Source organism: Canis lupus, chromosome 7 (genome assembly GCF_011100685.1).
Source record: "Canis lupus familiaris isolate Mischka breed German Shepherd chromosome 7, alternate assembly UU_Cfam_GSD_1.0, whole genome shotgun sequence".
Lineage (NCBI taxonomy): Eukaryota > Metazoa > Chordata > Mammalia > Carnivora > Canidae > Canis > Canis lupus.
The window spans coordinates 8,965,540-8,980,171 of NC_049228.1; the positions used below are offsets into that span (position 1 = coordinate 8,965,540).

Below are 14,632 nucleotides of genomic sequence, written 5' to 3' on the forward strand. Positions count from 1 at the left end.
CAGACAGAGGGAGAAGCAGGCTCCTCACAGGGAGCCCGATGTGGGATTCAATCCCTGGACCAGGATCATGCCCTGGGCTGAAGGCAGATGCTCAACTGCTGAGCCACCCAGGTGTCCCTCTACAGTTCAAAAAAAAAAAAAGAAAAGAAAAAAAAAAAAGCATATTCCCTTTCTCCTGTAGTCCCCTAAGGCACCTTTACATCCATACAGGAAAATTAAATGAGAAGATATTTCTAGACCATTGCTTGGCTTCTGTTTTGAAATTAAAGGCCCAGCCCTGTGTAAGTGGGGCACCCCTGAATCCTTTGGAAGGAGCCCAAATCAGCTTTACCATGGGAAAGAGGAAACCCAGTATTTCAAGTGTGGAAGGTTGAAAAAGTTCTGGAGATGGACAGTGGTGATGGCTGCATGGCGGTGTGAGTGGGTGCTCTTGATGCCACTGAACTATACGTGTGACAAATGGTTCAAGGGGCAGCCCGGGTGGCCCAGCGGTTTAGCGACGCCTTCAGCCCGGTGTGATCCTGGGGACCCAGGATCGAGTCCCACGTCGGGCTCCCTGCATGGGGCCTGCTTTTCCCCCTGCCTGTGTCTCTGTCTCTCATGAATAAACAAATAAAATCTTTTAAAAAAAGAAATGGTTCAAGTGGAAGTTTTGTGGTTATGTGTATTTTACCACAATAAATTCATTAAAAAGATTCAAACCGTTGCCCTGACTTACAGCTCTCCCAGCAGGTGAGCCATTCTCCGAGTTAAGCCAGTCACAGAACATCGTCGTTCCCTCAGTCTGGATGTGGGCCACCAAGCATTACTGTGGAGCCTCCAGAAAGCAGCCGAGGCCTGGCTGAGCCTCAGGGTTGCCTGGTGTGAAGCTGCGTGATGTGAGGCACTCGGCTCTCTTGCAGATTATTTTTCCTCTCCCCCATCCTGCAGGAGTCTGGGAGCACGTCTTTGTACTCGATCACAGAATCATACCTGAATCCATGCCTGTCTCTCTCTCTCATTTCCAGTGTTTCTGTCCTGGGGTGAGTCCTGGTCACCTCTCACCTGGACTGCAGTGGCTCCCTGCCCTGCTTCTGTCTCATCCTTTCCCTTCAGGACACTCAGAGTATTCCTTCTGAGACATAAATCAAAGCATATCACACCCTCTCCCCCTAAATGAATGAAATTTAAGCAAATGAAAAGAAATACCATTCCCCTGTTAAAGACCCTTTAGTGCTTCCCATCGATGTTAGAATGAAGCCCAAACTCCTTATGTACAGCCTTTTCAGATCTGGTCCCTGTCCCCTCTCCTACCTCGGCTTGTCCCAGTCCTCTGGGCCTTCCTCCTTTCCTCCAGCATGACACCTTCCTTCCCACCTTGGGGCTTTACCCAGATGTCCTGCTGCCTGGAACACTCTCCCTCTGGTCTTTGCATAGCTCGTCCTTTCTGACCATGCAGATCTGCACCCAAGTGTCACCTCATCAGAGAGGACTTCCCTGAGCGGCTGTGTGGCCCCCTCTGTCCTGTCCTGTCACCTTGTGTGCATTCTCTGCTCTCTGATGTTACCTTCTTTATGTAAGTGCTTATTTGTTGTTCACCTCTCCCACCTAACTGGGAGTGCCATGAGAAGTAGGTCTCTTGTTATGTTACTCCCCCCACCTCCCTTTTCAGGGCTAGATCAGTGCTTGGCACTTAGAAGGCTCTGACAAAATATCTATTAAATAAATGAGTTATACACACAGATGCATTGACACACAAAGGAGTAAGACGTGAATACCTGTGAGGAAGTTCCGTTTTCTTCCCCTTACATTTTTCCTGGTACATTTTCTGATGCTGATCCCTATCCTTGACCTTCTCCAATCCACCTGTTTCCAAGTGACTGTTAGCTTCTTATAGTATTCTCATCGAAAGCTTGCCTAATGGGGGATGCTTAAAGACCCTCACTTGTCCCAGCCCCAGATTCCATCCATGACCAGTCATGTTTGCACAAGAAGAAATGATCACCGTGTGTCACCATCCCTTACTTCTGTATATTTAGACCCTAAACTTTAGGGGACACTGTGGTGACAGGTGAAGCTGGGCATGCATTAGTGTGTACTGGTCCTTCCTGAGGTGCCAGTCGGGGCCAGGGCAGGCAGGATGATGATCCTGCTCTCCTGTGTTCCCTGCCAGCTCTCACCTGTAGCTTCAAGACTCTCTATGAGGCCTCCGTGGTATAATCGATCTTCCTGCTCTCCTGCCTGTTGTGTGAGCTCTGTCCCTCAGCTTTCCAGCTGTACTACCCTTTACCCCACTGCACAAGTCCTGCCTGTGTCCTGGATTAAGTGACCTCTCTTTGTGGGCTGCATAGTGAGACCTATTATTTCTTTTATATGTGGCTTCTTTCTCCTACTGAGTTATTGGAGATTGGGCTTCCATTAAAACAACTCTTAAAAATTGGAGGGAAGGAGATGACTATTTATTGAGTACTCACAGGTTTACCAAGCACTGTGCTAAGCCCTGTATTTATGTTATATCACCTAATTCTCATAACCTTCTGTGAATAAGGGATTTCCATTTTCCCACTGAGAGGCTGAAGCCCAGTTACATAACTTTCCAGAGTCTGAGCTGATTCTAAGGCCCAAGGAGCTAGATGGCACCTGCGGGGCAGGTATGCTCAAGGATGCAGAGCAGGTGGGCTTGCCTGGGGCAGGGCAGCCACATTGGAAGAAGCAGAAATCAAGGCAGGTGGAAAGGGACCAGTTCTTAAAATGTACAGTCATTTTCAATTAGTAATAATGAGAGTCAGTGAGAGCCTGTGCTTTTAGTGGGAAGAACAAGCAATTCATGGCTTTTAGGGCCCAGTTTGACTCCCAGATTTGTCCTCTACTAGCTGTGAGCTCTGCAAGTTACTTAGCCTCTGAGCTTTAGTTCCTGCACTGATGAATGGAGGTGCCAATACCAGCCTCACTGGCAGTGGCTTCTGTATGTATGCACCGAACATAGGCATTGCCACCTCCTAGATATTAAATAATCATTTCTACGAATATTGTTAGGTTTTCCATTACTCCCTTGGGGTCTTCTTCTCCCTCCCCCCGCCCCCTCCAGGTTCTCTGTGATTCTTTCTGTGTCTATTTTATGCTATGATTCCTGCAACAGAATCTGATGCTTTCTGCCGCTGATATACTTGAAATGGCTAAATAGGTTTTGGATGAGTGAAGGAAGCTGAAATCTTTGTTCTAATCTATACGTGTATCTCCCATGCTACAGGTCCTGGTGAGCTTGCAATTGCTATCTGTCATGTGCATATATACTTATGTAGCTGAGGAACATAGTCTTGGTTTTGGTTGAGAGGAGGGCTCGTTTCTGTTTTTGATTTTTTTTTTAAATCTGTGTAAAATATGATTGGAGGAAGAACCTAACATCTCCTTAGGTCAATGTATTATCAATTGAAACAAATCAGCTAACCCTGCAGGTACATCTCCCTTTAGAGCTCTTTTCAGCAGACTAATGAGTAAGTGGAACTTATTTATCTTGAATTCCATCTTCCTGAATCATGTAATGACTTCAGGTAAGTGATGTAGTGAATGAGGTATTTTATATTTTGGCTTTGCTGCTCTGTTCTCTTCTACCCCATGTCCATGACTGGTAAACAGATGTTTGAGTACATAAAGGAAGCCTGCTGTTTAAAGGTATCCAAAGGAATCTTATCTTAATGTCAGTAATCATCTGTTTTATGTCAGGTAAGGTGAGGTGCCAGGCATGCTGGGATGTTCCAGGGATGGAGCTGGGAGCTAGGGACAGTCAGAGCCTCAGCGGTTGGACCTTGCTCTAGGCGAATTTATGTGTCTGTTGCTCATTGTTTGTAGGGACAGAATGAACTCAGGCTTTATTCAGGCAGATGGCTAACCTGGGAGGCCAGTCTGTTGGGCGGGACACAGTGACCACCGTCTAGGAGATGTGGCCATGCATGGTTGACAGCATCATGGTTCCAGCCACCCAGTCTTTTTACTCACAGACCCAAAGGTGAGAAAAGGACACTGGCTAAGTGGGTCAGAGGTTTAGGGGGAACAAATGTGCTAATTAGAGAAAGCAAGGCCGTGTGCCATTCATATGGATTAACCCAGTTTAGTGGTGTCAGGGGGAAGATGTCTCTGAAAGGGTCCACGACTGCCCACGACTTACTGGATGCCCAGTGTGAGGCCCAAGCACAATGGCAGGCTCAGCAGCATGTGCATGGAGCTACTTTCCTGCCTTCCCTTCCAAGGCAGACCCAGCCATGGACAAGGTTGCTCCCTGGTACAAAGTTCCAGGGACCACGGCTGGGAGGAACATGGAAGGACAGTGCTGACCCTTTCCCACTTCTGTTTTTACCTTTGGCCAGCATAGTTTTGTACTTGTAAAACATTTATTTTTGAGCAAGCGAACATCTGAGACAGGACTCACCTGTTGGCAAAATGGTGAAATCTATGCTTATGGCCTTTTTCCCCCCCTTTTTTTCCTAGAGAGAGCTCATAGACTTGCTGAGACACTTTTGCTGTCATAGAGCAGTGGTTCTGCATCAGAATCGCCTGGAGGACTTGTCAGATCTAATGGCTGGGCCTTCAGAATTTCTGACTTAGTATGTCTGAGGTAGGGCCTGAGAATTTGCATTTCTGGCAAGTTCCCAGGTAATGCTGCTGTGGCTGCTCCAGGGGTCATACCTTGAGAACTGCTCTTATAAAGTGATTGATTTATTCACCAGGCTCTGAGTGTAAATTACATATATTTGGTCAAGTCCACCACTGCTGTACATTTCTTTTACTGACATACTTGTCTATGTCTTCTTTGAACAGGTATTTTGATGTTGGACTGCATGATTTCTTAATCAGGTAAGCCCATAATTTTTATTCTATATTATTAAAGAATATGTCTGTTATGGAAGACTGGGATGAAACTAAATTCATTTTTAAATATCTTGATAAATAATGGCAGTTGTATACTTATCAAAAACCCACTGCTAACACTACGATTTTTTGGGCCTTCAAGAATTGCACGTGAAATGACCCTTTTTAAACAATCAGAGGAATTTCTGTTTAAAGGCGATTATATCTGAAATGGTAGTTTCTCAAAAGCTTGGACAAACTTACTCCAAGTGCTGGGCTACTGGAAAGACAAATAGAAAAGTGAAGAGTGTCAGCTTATATTCTTACATTAAACAACCCACTTAACCAATTTTCCCTTCATTGAATTTCAGCTTTTAAAGTTGAATCTACTGGTTGTTTTATAGTCATGCAGCTCCAACCTTGTTCATAATTGGAAGAGATTACAGATGGCAGTTTATATCCTAGTTTATTGGTGATTTTACCAGAGTTGGCTTATGGGGCATATTAATTCCAAATATCTATTAAATCAAACAGAGGTTAAATGAAAATATACCAAAATATTAACAGGGCTGGTAAAAACTTGCATGATATTTTTTTCTGCTATCAACTTTGCTGTATCTTTTTGGATTTTTTTTTCTTATTGACCCTGTACTATTCTAATAACAGTGAAAACTGGTTAAAAAAACCTTTGTCAAAAATATATGTGAGAAGCAATAACAGTTGCTGAAGGACTGTAAGTTAGTGATTACAAGGAAGCTAGAAGTTAAATAGAGTGATTTGCTTTCTGCAAATATGAAACTTGAAATGCTAATTCTAAGACTCTGCTAATAAACAACCTGTAGGGATGTCTGGGTGGCTCGGTGGTTGAGCATCTGCCTCCCAGAGTGTGATCCTGGAGTCCCAGGATCAAGTCCCACCCAAATCAAGTTGCCTTCAGGGAGTCTGCTTCTCTCTGCACCCCCCCCCCTCTCTGTGTGTCTCTCATGAATAAATGAATAAAATCTTTAAAAAAACAACAACCACCTGTAAAGCACGTGTGACTTCTGGTATTGTGGTTCAGCTCTATACAATGCATGACCATCTTTCTGTGGGTAAGATGCTGTGTGAAGAGAAATGTACATCACTGGCATCAGCTTTATCCCAAACCCACAATTCTTCTGAGCTGCATCACATACAGTGGTGTTCCAGGAAAGGCCATGCATACCTTGTCATTTCTCCAGGGCCTCATCCAAGGCTCTGCCCTGAAATCTTTTTGGCTTATCCTAGACCCAAGGAATATGGATTTTCCTGGCTTTCTCCAGGATATCACACATAAATGGTAGTGTGTTAACCGCTGCCCTTGACACATTAAGGGTAAGTGCATTTTAGCAGGACGGATAAAAGACCAGCGTTCACCAAAGAGGCAGACATGAGGATTCCTTATGTAAACTGATGAGAGAAAACTGGGTGGCTATAGCTCAGCGAGTGGTTTGGATTTTTGAATTAATGTCTCTGGTACGTTGTACTGCTTCCACGCCACTGTTCACACAATTACTTGTGGCAGATCCAAGTCTGTCTTTATTTTTTCTAGCAACTTTCTTGAGGGCAGGGAACACGTCTTAGTCACCTTACGGTGATTAAATTGTATGGAATCAACCTTCAACAAATATTTGTGGTTGGAGTGAATGAACAAAATGAGGCAGAAAAGACAAGGAGGGCAAGGATTAATAAGCTGTTCGGTCACTTATTCAACAAATAATTATGAAGCTTGTCGTGTGCCGCTTACTTGGATATGTCTGGGAATACCACTGTGAGAAAAACAGGCATTTGATTTAAAGCTTTCCGTGAGGGGGTACCTGGTGGCTCAGTGGCTGTGCGTCTGCCTTCGGCTCAGGTCGTGATCCTGGGGTCCTGGGATCCAGGTCTGCATCGGGTTCCCTGCAAGGAGCCTGCTTCTCTCTCTGCCTATATCTCAGCCTTTCTCTCTGTGTGTCTCATGAATAAATAAAATCTTTAAAAAATAAATTAAAAAAATAAAGCTTTCCCTGAGCTTATCACTTGCCAGGCTTGTGGTGTGAGAGACCTGAAGTGGGGAGTAGAGGTGATCTGCCTCTGGGACTCCTCCTCCCTTTGTGGTTGGAGCCCCCCGTCTTCTGGGCTCCAGCCGTATCTCCTTTGTGGGATAGGGATGAAGGAAAGGGGGTGGCTGGGTGCCTTTAATGTAAGTGGTGCAGGAAATGCCCTTGTTCTGGCAGGAGGCCCTTTTGGGTGGGTACTGGTGAGCTGCTCTAACTAGTCACTTAGTGTTCTGTGAACCAAGTACAACTGGGGGTTAAGGCTTCCTTCTGCCCTGACATCTCTCTGCAATTGTCCTTCTTTGGTCTGGTAGGGACAGAGCAAATCAGCATGTTTGCTGTGTAGCTGGTTGGGGAATGAGGGTCAGCTCCCCTTGACGCAGGCGTGCCCCAGTCTCTGTGACAAGGTCTCTTCGTACTCCCCACCCCCACCCCCATACATGACAACACTCTGCCCTTAGCCAAGAACGGGAAGGCTCTGAGTGCCTTCCTCTGCTCTCCTCCCAATTTGGCAGGTGGGGGGCTGGCGATGTGTGGGGGAGGCAGTTTCTGGGAGCAGTCGGTTCCCCCTCCCCTAGGGGGTATCACCTCTTTATTTGTAGCTGCCTTTAGAAAATGGGTCCTTTTGGCCCCCAATGTGGGCGGTGAAGCCCGATGGGCACTGTGTGCTGTGTCCCCTGGGCACCTTAGTGAGAACTGCTGCACCTGCACGGTAACCCTGACACCAGGTTGAAGCAGGGGGGTCAGGCACCCCATGAGGGGCGGATGACGGCATGACAGCTACACCTCCTTCGAGAAGGTAAGCTGTGAAGGGGACCAAAGACAGGCCAGGCAGCTGGTGGAGAGGGTGGTTTGGGGATTTTTTTTTTTTTTTTTTTTTCCTTTTTAATTGGAGGAACTCTTGTATTTAGCCACCAGAAGGTGTCAAGTGCCCTTTTGACTTAGGGAAAGTGGTTTCAGTTGTGAGCAGAGAAGCAGCATGTGATTGCCCGGGGAGCAGGGAAGCAGAGGTGGCCCTTTCCTGTGACCCTGTCACCGCAGAGAACCGTAGAGGGCTGGAAGAGTGAGGCGGAGCGGCGTGCATCCTCCTCACCCTGTGTTGGCCAAGAGAAGAAAATATATTCCCTTAGTCAGAGAGGAGGCATTGGAGAAATTGGCATCGATTTTTTTCTTAATTAACTACATTTATTGGCTCCAACGAGCTCTTAACATGTGCTCTGGGTCATCAGGCTGTATTGAATATTTAGCGTTCGGCGTAGGAGAAACTGCAGCGTGCCTGAAATTAATCAGCCCCATCTTTTATGTTGATGGAAGTAACGTCGACTTTTCTGGAATGGCATAAATTTCCGCGAAGCCGGGAGCCCTGTGTGCACTCCCCGCCTGGGCAGCTGCAAGGAGGGGCATGCCTCCTGTTACGTTGTTGGAGTCTTTCTCTGAGCTGTGGGGGCAGGAAGGGGCGGTCCGGTTTGATGAGACGTGAGCACCTTGGGTATTGGTGTTTTATGATGACTGTGGGAAAATCCAGGGACCTCAGTCCTTCCAAATCTCACCAAAATCAAAGGGAAGACTTTGAGGAATCGGTAATCACCGCTCACTTAAGGAAAGCCTCAGAAGAAGACTCTTGGTTTGGGGTCCTACAAAAGAAAAAGGGGATAAGCGTCCAATCTGGGAAGAGAGATTATGGAAGAAAACAGCTGTTTCATTTGTAGAAAGAGGGTAGTGTGTTTAAGTTTTAGCTTAGTTGAGTTTTGGCAAGAAAGTCAAAATGATTAGTGATGTTTGGTTTGGTCCTTGCTGACCAAGGCATCTTTCATTTTTACCGAGAGTTGTGGCCAGCCCCAGCCCTCCTATGGGGTACACAGTAGAGGCTTTGTACCTGCCCATCTGCCCCTCTCGGAGCTCCTCATGTTGGGGAATCGTTTTAAGTGATACAGAATGTCGTCGTGACTTCAAAAAGAGAACCTGGAGCCATCCCTCTTCTCTGTTGTCTGAAAGATTCAATTTGTCTGTTTTCCTTTCGCAATTTTTGCGTTGCCCTTATGCTTATACATTTAAAAATCAGAAAAATAGCAATTTTCATCTTCTCTGGATTTTTTCTATCTAGCTACCTAATCCATTTCAAATAAGGATTTTTTTTTCTAAATAGCAAAACCAGTTTTCTTCACCATTATTTTCCATTTTTTGTCCTAAAGACCAGGTGTAAGTGCATCAGAGCCACTACTTTTGTCCTAAGGATAACGTCTTGCTGTCCTGTCAGGACTAGCAGAAAACGCAGAGGGTGGGGTCCTGCCAATGATACTTCTCAGGCAAATAGAAAACGTCCCTGAGCCCCTGACGTGGCCCCAAAGCTATCTGAGATCTCCAGAGTTGATAATGGTCGTGAGAAATTCCTTTCTCTAAGTAAACAGATTCTGCTTATAGAATGTGGTTCACTGTAGTGTAGCTGCAATCCTGTAGAAACACTGAAGTTTATATAAAACAGCGTATGCCCACTTGAAGCATTTTGTTCTGGCCAGAGGAAGGTAGACTGGGAAAACTGTTCACTTCTTGTAGTGCATCTTGTTCCAGAGGTTGATCCTGAGGTTCCACCATGGTCTGGAGTGTCTTCGAATTGCCAGAGGGCAGCAAACGGCAGAGAGATAACGGTCCAGGGAATTCGGAAATGAGCAAAGCTGCTTTTGGCTTTCCCTTGGTGGCACCCTTTACCCGACCCATTCATAAAACTAGCCCCATAGCGGAAGGGAAGGGTTGTTTGGGCTAAAAAACGTTGGTGTTTGGAGCTCCATGAATCACAGGGTAGTTTTTAACCTCCTTTATTTTGAGTACCACAAAGTCTACCACCACATTTGCTGTAGTTAATTGTAGCCTTCATGGTGTTGATAAAGAAGTCTGCTCACCATCATTTGAAATATGTCTTGGATTCTGTGATGTGTGAAATGTTCAAAAGAGACTGCCTTGCATCTTGAAGAAGGCAAGTAGTCAAATGCAGGATTAATTTAGGCTAAAGGACTCCTTTTCAGAAGAAGGAAGAGAGCTGGGGAGAGGCCTCCCTCTTTCCTGTGTCTCCTTAGGATAGTTGGTACCTGTTTAGGCTCTGAGCTGCTCTGGAAACAGAGAGGTTAAGGGGTGTGTGTGGGCATTTGGTCCTGGGAGTAAGAACCAGATGGTAATAGAAAGATGATTAGCATCCGATTCAGTCTGGTAGTGCATGCATGAAACATATATAAACTCACAATATATATACATATTTTTATAGATAAATATAAAAGAAAGATACAACTATTATGTGTGTCTTTCTAAACACACACACATAAATACACACACACAATAACTCAGAGGCAGACTACCTGATTTGTAACATAGGATTTTTAATTTTGTAAATGTAACACGGAAGTCAACTTTTGTTTGTCCAAGGAGATACTTTTTAATAGTGGTATGAAAAGCAAATGCATTGATTAAAAGTTGCTCCCACCGGAGGTGGGCCTAAGCTCTGTGTTTTTGCAGTCCTGATGAGGCCCTGCTGATCTTCTCTGAGTGGCACTCGGTGGGGAGGGGAGGAGATGTGGCACCTTGCATCTTGAAGAAGGCAAGTAGTCAAATGCAGGATTAATTTAGGCTAAAGGACTCCTTTTCAGAAGAAGGAAGAGAGCTGGGGAGAGGCCTCTTCCTCTCCCCAGCTGGTGGTAAGATGGGGGGTAAGGTGGTAAGAGGTGGTAAGAGCCACCAAGCCTCTTCTGTCCCTGCCTGCTCCAAGTTCATCTTCTCTGAGGCCACTGCAGTAGCACAGCATTCTTTTTAAACAGTCCTTTCATTCCAGTTGTGGTTATGTGAAAAACCGGTGGCTAATGAGCTGGGTGGTGTTCTGGTAACAAAGTGCTCTAAATAAAAAGTGAAGAACATGTGAGTGAAGAAAGCCAGATTCCAAAGCAGGCCCCACAGAGGTAGTTGGTGAAAATGCAGGCAGGGAGCTGAAGAGAAGCTATCCTGCTTCCATGGGTCTGTCCCTTCCCTTCCATGGAGCTGTCCCCCATCCCACAAAATTGTCCCCCCCCTTCCATGGGGCTGTCCCCTCTCCTGTGATGCTTCCTTACTTCCATCATTGCTCCTGTGCCCAGTTTCCAAATCCTGGTCAGTCTGTCTCCTTAACATCTTTCACATCACCCTTTCCTCCCTGTGTCTAGAGAAGGGTCCTGCACTTCAGTCTGTACTCCAGCTTCTCCCCTCCTAGAGCTGTGGTGAGGTGTGGTGGTATGAGTAGCTCGGCTCTGGGCCCGGAGACAGTGGGGACCCAGTGAGGGCCCATTTGTCCCTTCTCCTCCCCACCTCACCTCTGGAAGCAGCGTCTTGGCCCATCTCTTCCGCCCTGTGTGACTCCAGAGAGCTCAGCAACCCTTTCCAAGCCCTCCCTTCCTCATCTGTAAAGTGACCGCTTACCTGATGCTGTCACTCCCTACCCAGGACGAGCCTGTGCTTCTGTTCCCTTCTGTCAAAGCCACACCATACCCTGTTGTTCTGGGCCTACTGCATTTGGTCCTCCAGCTGCCTTTCCACCTCATCTCATCATACTCCCCTTTGTGCCACAGCCAACTGGGAACAGATGCGGCCTCCCGTCCCTCCCTGAGGTTCCTGGCTCCTTTCCTTTGCTCCTGTGTTCCGTGCCTGAGTTTTCCCCGCCCCCTCCACAGCCACCTTCTGGCCCTGACCAGTCCAGCTCAATGCTGCCTCCTCCAGGCAGCCTTCCTCTTGCTCCCTCCACAGAATGATTTTCCAAGCTTCCTGGACCTCGGGAATCTGCAGGGTCATTTGACATGGGTGGGCACCAGGAATCAGTGTCATTACTGCATGCCCCCAGTGACCCTTAGGCTCAGGGAAGTTTGAAACCCAAAGCTTTAAACAGAGGTCTTTTTGTGCTTGTCATATTTTCCTCTTCGAGGGCGGATCCAGTTCATGCGTGTATTCCCCACAACACCCCATAGTGTCTAATGTACAGAGGGCCCTCTGAGAGGCCCAAACTCCGTAAGTCCTGGGGATGTATGCACAGCACAGTGACTATAGTCAATAACACTATATTGCAAATTTGAAAGTTAAGAGAATAGTTCTCATCACACAGAAATTTGTAATGAGGTGAGGTGATGATTGTTAACCAGATTTACCATGGCGATTATTTGCAACATACATGTGTATCGGACCTTTTATGTTGTATGCTTGAAATTTAATATAACGTTTGTTAAAAGATACAGAGGCATATGAAAATTTGAAGAGTTTATTTGAGCAAAAATGGAACCAACAGGACAGTATGCAACCTAGCCAGAGAGAAAGGAGCCCTGAGGAGTTGTACAAAATTAGACTTGCATAGGCAGGAGAGAGCGGGAACAAGGAAGTTAAACTAGGCATAAATAAATAAATGAAAGAAAGAAAGAAAGAAAGAAAGAAAGAGAAAGAGAAGAAAAGAAAAGAAAAGAAAAGAAAAGAAAGAAAAGAAAAGAAAAGAAAAGAAAAGGAAAGAAAATGTTGGTTTTGCAGGATTACTTTGCTTATTTTGCTTTAGGGGGTGGCAGGGGTCTATGGGGCACATTACCTAACTTGCGCTGATCGGGCGATTCCTGACTGACTGGTTTGAGATTCCATTTCTGGAAGAGCGGAAACTGCAATTAACTCTCTGGTTAAGTCTCATTGCCGGTCTTAGCATTGGCAACTCCATTTTGGGCCTGTTGTCTTGTTTCTAGTATGTTATATATCAATTATATCTCAGTTTTTAAAAATGTAATGCTTTTCCCATTAAAAAAAAAAAAAGCAACAGATTGAGAAAGTTTCTTTCCTTCACGACAGGGCTGAAGTCAGTGAGTGACCTAAGGACAGAGAGTGTAGGGTAGGAGCGCTGCCTGAGGACTTGGCACCATTCCTGTTTTTTTTTTTTTTTTTAATGTCTGAATGAATGAATTGTAATTCTCAAACAGGTAGTGGGACCTAGTAACCATCTCCTTATCTTTTCATGTAATCCCATTTCTGCAAGTGACCTAAGCACTCTTCCAGAAGCTGGGAGAAAATGAGTGAGAGAAGGTAGGCAGTGCCCTGCCCTCTGCCCTCACTTGGCTTCCGTTGCACGGGACGGAGACAGGGTAGACAAGCAAACAAGTAAGTGGGTGTGGGGACTCCCATGAGGTGACGGAGGGCAAGGGCCCAGAGCCACTTGTGACAGCGCAGGTAGGGTGGGAAGGGCCTCCTTGAGGCAGCTGGGGACACTGAGCGGAGATGCGAGCGAGGACAAGGAGGCAGCCGGAGCAGGAGAGGATCCGGTGAGGACCAGAAGGGAAGGAAGCCCGCGGGGCTGCGGGCCAGTGGAGTCCAAGGAGGTCTGGAGGCAGAAGCCACAGCCACACTGACAGGAGGATTGGATTCCCTTTTAAATGTCATCAGAGCCACTGGAGGTTTTGAAGGAGGGGAATAACATGATTTGACTTATATTTTTCAAAACTCACTGTGACAGGCTTAGCTGGGCAGTTAGTGAAATTGAGAGTTTTGAACCTCAGCCATCGCCATGTGGCGCCACCACAAGCTGGAGCTTGGTGACTGGCCCGTCCTTGCTGGGGGGGGGAGGATTCTCTGACGCCCAGCTGCTGTGAAAGCTGCTCTGTTGAATAACAATAACCCTAAACTCTCCTTTAGCCTCCCTCTGTTTGTGTTTCCTTGTATTGTAAAAGGTGCAGCTATGCACGTGGATGTAAAACCCGGGTGAACACTCTAGAAGCCTGGGCCACTGGAGAGCATGGGTCTGGCACTGGGAACTGCCCTCAGGATGGGGGTCTGCAGCCTTCTCCTGGTGACAAGTCATCGTCTGGTCTTGGGAGCTCCCCACAAGCCAGGCCTCTCGCACCTTCCCTGGTACTTCGTCTCCGCCCTCAGAGCCCCTGTTCGCTGCTGCTCCCCTTGCCCACAAGCCGCCCTTAGGGCCCTTAGGACGGGAGCCCTCCCGCACCCACAGCGCTGGCTCCTGCTCTGGGGCTGCCCGCAGCGGAACCCCGACTGCTTTGCTCACGACAGCTCCTGCAGGATGTGTTGGTGTATTCTCTCCTTTGTTGTCAGAAACTGAGCCCCCCTTCCCGGTGTCCCCCAACATGGTCACCGTCCAAGACAGTTTTTCTTATTTATTCTCCAGACTGAAACACTCGGAGCACTTTACAGTCACTTTCTCTCCTTGGTAGAATTTTGGGTTTGGAATGACCTCGACGGTGGTGTCCACATGACGGTGATTTTCAGTTCTTAGAATATTTCTCAGATCTACTCTTGCTTCTGTCCTGCTACCACTTTTGAAGAAAAAGCTTTTTAGAATTACTCATTTTCATGGCTGTGCTATATTAAGTTTGCGAATTAGAAAACCCAGATTAAAAAAAAAAAACAAGTAAAAGAAATCCTTCATGCTCTGAGAGTTGAAATGCATAATTCACTTCCTACCATACATAGCTTCTATCAGTACAGATGTTCCAGCAAATAAATGTCTCTTTTAAAAAAATTAAAAAGAGCCACTGGTGAACTAATTGAGAAGATTTGCTACGTAGAGACATTATGGTAAGTGTAAAAAGCTCTGAGTCAGGGATGCTACTGAGCAAGACAGGCTGTAAGATCCATGGTCTAAAACTAGTGCAGATGGGTTATTTACTTGACAGGACATTTGTTAAGTAATGACGGTGGTGTAGTGCCTTTTTTTGAATTCTTTCTCTAATTCCTGGGATTTCTCTAATTCCTTCCACACTAGG

General features: G+C 46.3%; 1 protein-coding gene across 8 annotated transcripts in view; it reads left to right on the top strand.

The window, feature by feature from the left end:
- The window catches only part of HHAT (hedgehog acyltransferase), a 340,331-nt gene that overhangs the window by 166,757 nt on the left and 158,942 nt on the right, over positions 1-14,632 (top strand). For all 8 annotated transcript variants that reach the window (XR_005361890.1, XR_005361891.1, XM_038542061.1 and 5 more), the window contains one exon: positions 4,795-4,830. Coding sequence is in view for 6 of the 8 variants with exons in the window: in XM_038542061.1 (XP_038397989.1) it covers positions 4,795-4,830 (36 nt within the window). In the remaining 2 variants the exon portion in view is untranslated. The remainder of the gene's footprint in view (positions 1-4,794; positions 4,831-14,632) is intronic.